At 48.0% G+C, this 5,000-nt stretch overlaps 1 protein-coding gene across 1 annotated transcript in view; it reads right to left on the reverse strand.

The window, feature by feature from the left end:
• Positions 1-5,000, reverse strand: part of atp8a1 (ATPase phospholipid transporting 8A1) — a 150,947-nt gene that overhangs the window by 115,447 nt on the left and 30,500 nt on the right. The window contains exons 3-4 of the mRNA XM_062523848.1: positions 3,914-4,013; positions 117-215 (exon numbers count right to left, since the gene is read on the reverse strand). Coding sequence (XP_062379832.1) covers positions 117-215; positions 3,914-4,013 — 199 coding nt within the window. The remainder of the gene's footprint in view (positions 1-116; positions 216-3,913; positions 4,014-5,000) is intronic.

Genomic DNA, 5,000 nt, shown 5'->3' on the forward strand with positions numbered 1-5,000 from the left:
TAGTCTCGGCCCATGCTTAAGCCACGTGTAGGGAACCAGACCCCCCCTTCTCCTCCAGATGCTGTTTAGCATGTTGCCATATGGGAGTGTGTGTGTCATGCAGGCTTTTGACTTACCAGGTCCTCAATGACCTCTTTGACGGCTGCCACCACCAGGATGAAGAGGAGGGGGACCAGGGTGGTCCATCGTCCAGTGGGAGAGACATCTGGGATTTGCTGCAGGAGAGAGCAGCGACAGGGGGGGGGGGGCAAGAAGTTAGCAACAGTGCTAATCCCAGAGTGCTAATAGGGAGTTTAAATAATCTCATATACTAACATGTGTGTATTCACGTGCGCACACACAAACACGCTCACACACGCGCACACACACACACACACACACACAGACACACACACACACACACACACCATAAGTGTGTGGCACTTAAAGAAAAACACAGGCTGTCCTTCTGTGTCAGGCCAAGGACACAGCACGGTGACATTCAGCAACAGGCGGAGGGCACAGAGTAATGGAGCAAACACACATCAACTCCTCTGACCCTTTCAGCTAAAGCCCATATGCTCACATCTGAAGATCCCACAGGGAAGCATTCCATGAGCTGCCAGCCTCCCCTGACACACACACACACACACACACACACACACACACACACACACACACACACACACACACACACACACACACACACACACACACACACACACACACACACACACACACACACACACACACACACACACACACACACACACACACACACACACACACACACACACAAAACACACACACAAATCACACACACAGATACACTCAAACACACACTCAGACCTACACTCTCTCTTTCCCTCTGATACATGCAAAGCCACTCCACCCCCCCCCCCCCCCCAAATAAACAAACACACACACACACACACACACACACACACACACACACACACACAAACACACACTCTTTCAGGTCTCTTCCGGGACTTGTACAGGGATGAAGTATCTGCCTGTCAGCCACGTGTGACTGCCTGCTCACTCTGGGAGGCCATTTATCAAGAGGAGGTCAGACATGCAACCCAAGGGGAGGCCATTTACACACAGACACACACGCACACACACAGACAAACACACACACACACACACACACACACACACAGAGACACAACACACACACAGACAAACACACACACAGACAAACACACACACACACACACACACAGACACACAGACACACACAGACACACACAGACAAACACACACACACACACACACACACACTGAGGGAAGCCAAAGGTCCACAGGACTACACAGCCCCATTCAACTCGGCACCACATCAGTCTCTTCCTCACAGTGTAGCTTATGTGTCGTTCACTCAAGAGGACATCTGACCATAACGTTATGGGCTTATCGGGCCTTAACGCTCATGTGGGGTGGGAGGGCAGCTAGTGGTCTTTAGTCGCCGCTGACGAAATGTTGATTGGTTGGTTGCGGGAGTGTATCTGCTGCTGGTGTTTTCCCGCGGATAAAAAGAAATACTAGGAAGATAAACTAATCCAGCCAATGAATGAGGCTTTTTGGATTTGCTCTAATAAGATCATTTCAGGCATCAAAACTAAACTTGACATGCTGAAATTCTGATTCCATCTGCAGTACGCTCTACTGCATTTGTAAATTCTTATCTTAATGGACATGAAATTGAAAATCTACTACATTTAGAGGACATGGGAATGATACACACTCCTAAGCGCACAGAAACACACACACACACGTCACACACACGTCACACACACACACACACACACACACACACACACACACACACACACACACACACACACACACACACACACACACACACACACACACACACACACACACACACACACACAAATATCAGACACACCGCCCTGTGTGTGTGTGTGTGTGTGTGTGTCAACCTATTCTGTTTGCTACATCCCTCTTTGCCTCTGCACTTCTTCAAATGCAACAGAGTGAGAGAGAGAGCGTGAGAGTACACACATGAGATAGAAAGAGAAAGAAAGAGAGAGCAAGATGGATAGATAGATAGAGAGAGAGAAAGGGGGAGAACAAGCACAGGAGAGTGAATGAGAGAAAAGCGAGAGCAAGGCCACCGTGTTGTCAGCTGGGTAATGAAGATTCAGACCACCTGCTCTCCAGCACAGGCACTAGCCAAGGTCACCGGCTCAGGCTTTACACGCCCTCACACTCACTCATTACAGTCACGACTGTCAGCACAAACACAAACAAACAAACAAACAAACAAACACACAACTAAAGCTCCTCAACAACCCCACAACGTGTGCGCACACACACACACACACACACACACACACACATATACACACACACTCACACACACACACACACACACACACATATATACACACAGAGGGAGCAGGGTTGGTGGCCAGGGAGTCCCTCAGAGCCAACCTTGGATGGTTTCCTTCAAAGAATCATTGTGCACTAACCCCCATTAAATGAGAGCGAGGGCGAGCATGCTTCCACATCCACTCCACCCTCTCCCATAGTCGTCATGGTCCATGCACAATGATGCTTCTTGGAGATGCACACCAGTGCAGATCCATATCGTGTCTATATCAACCCATATAGCTAAAATTCATATCAATAACGCAACCACATATCAAGACCCAAAATGATGCAATACAGCATTTCTTTTTATTTTTGTTGTACTGTATGTATTTGCCTATGTGAATGTATGTGTCTGTATGTATGATGTGTATAAGCTACTTGACATCTTCATCTCCTTTTGAATCAATAAAGTATCTATCTGTCTATCTATCTATCTATCCATCTATTTATCTATTTTGATTTCGCCGCCCATCCATAGTGCAGCTCGACGTCGTCTCTATATCAACCCATATAGTTATCATTAATATCAATAACGCAACCACATACAGTATCATGACCCAAAATGACGCAATACGGTCATGTTTTAATTTGGCGTGACGCTGTGTCCGTGTCCAGACGTGCCCTCTCTGAGCCTGTGGGTGCAATGCGCACGGAGCCGCGTGGAGCTGGGGGGGGAGAGGGGGGTGGGCGAGACTGGCCAGGTGTGGAGACAGCAGGAAGCCGCTAATGTGTTCCAGAGAGTTCCACATTCACGCGCCTGCATGGGAGGGAAGCGCTGGCGTCCAAGTGGGAAGCCATTGACACACACGGGGCTATAAAAAGATGCTCATGAATCACCATTTTTCAACAGCAGTCTTGGGAAGCTGTAGTTTCTCAGCTTCAGCCGCTGTAAGGTGCTATGTGATACAGGCCTATTGAGCAATACCAGCTCTCTAAGGCACTGTGTGGTATACCCGTAATTTCCCAACTATTAGCGGCGGCTTATACATTGATTTTGCTAAATTTCTTCAGCTACAGTATGAGATCAATACACAGGGGCAGTTAATATGTTATTAATATGGTTTTGCTTCTTTACACTTGCTTAAACACTGTCCTGCGGCTTATTCACAATGCGGCTAATACACAGGAAATTACTGCAGGCCTATTGAGCAATATACTGTACCAGCTCTGTAAGGTATTGTGTGATAGGCCTACTGAGCATACCAGCTCTCTGGGACCAGAAGAAAGGGTATCGATTGGAGGGCATGAAAAAGTAATTTCCTTAATACATTTGTATATTGCCGTTTCGCTGATTTATTAAATGCCCTCACGCTGCTCTCTAGATGTCGCCCTCTCTTTCCCTCTCTCTCTCCATCCCTCTCTCTTTGTCCATCTCTCTCTCTATCTCTGACGCACAGTCACACACACACACACACACACACACACACACACACACACACACACACACACACACACACACACACACACACACACACACACACACACACACACACACACACACACACACACACACACACACACACACACAGCTTACCTGTAGGAGTGCGATGAAGAGGAAGAAGGAGTTGGCGGCTCTTCTGAACTGAGAGTATAGGAACCGCGGCAGGAAGGTGAGGAAGTTGTACTTCGCAGTACTGCAAGTCACAAAGGAGGAGAGATGACAGACAGAGGAAAGGGAGACAAAACAAAACAAAGGCATTTGATTAATAGATCAACATTCATAACTATTATTATTATCATTTATAACATGTATTTCTGACAATATACTTCAAAGCAAAGCCACTGTTTAGTTTCTTTCAACTATCCCATCATAAATGGCAGGGCATAAAACATCACATGTAAATAACCTGGATAAAAGCATCAACAGCATGTCCCATCACATTCTGGATGACTACTTGCTTTGCCATTTTTTCTTGTTCCCTTCTAACACGGTCGTTTCATAATCTTCCCAGTGCAAGGAAACGTGTGGGTTCAGCAACAGATGGTCAAGCATTTCTAAACACAAACAACCCTCCTCACACACACACACACACACACACACACACACAGACACACGCCTCCAGTTCCTTCAGCAAAATAACCACCCACCGATCCACCACCCACGCCCAGCCGCCCACCCACGGCAGCCCTGCTTCCCCAGCTCAGGCAGCCGTCGAGCGGGCTGGCAGGTGAGGTGGGGGTGGAGGTGGAGGCGGGGGTGCCCAGCGTGATGGATGGCGCTCTGGAGCAGAGCTCATGTCCATAAAGCATAATTAGGGTGAGCTAGAGCGCTGGCTGCGGGGCTGCTAAGAGTCCCTGGCAGACGTGAGCTATGGGACCCGCGCAGGCCTGGCACTGGCCCCTGGGCACACGCCACCCTCCACCCTCCGCCCTCCGCCCTCCCTCTCTTCATCCCACTTTCATTTAAGTCTCTCTCTCTCTTTCTGTCTCTCTCTCTTCCTCGCTCTTAGTGTCTCTTTTCTCTCTCTCTCTCTCTTTCAGGCTCTCTCAGTTTCTGTTTCTTTTTCTTTCTCTGTCTTTTTCAGTATCTCTTCCACACTCTTTCTTGCCTTCTCTTTTTTTATTTCTCTCTCCCCATCTCTCTCTCTTTCTCTCTCTCTCTGTCTGATTTAGGCCCACAT

This window comes from Sardina pilchardus, chromosome 21, assembly GCF_963854185.1.
Source record: "Sardina pilchardus chromosome 21, fSarPil1.1, whole genome shotgun sequence".
Taxonomy (NCBI): domain Eukaryota; kingdom Metazoa; phylum Chordata; class Actinopteri; order Clupeiformes; family Clupeidae; genus Sardina; species Sardina pilchardus.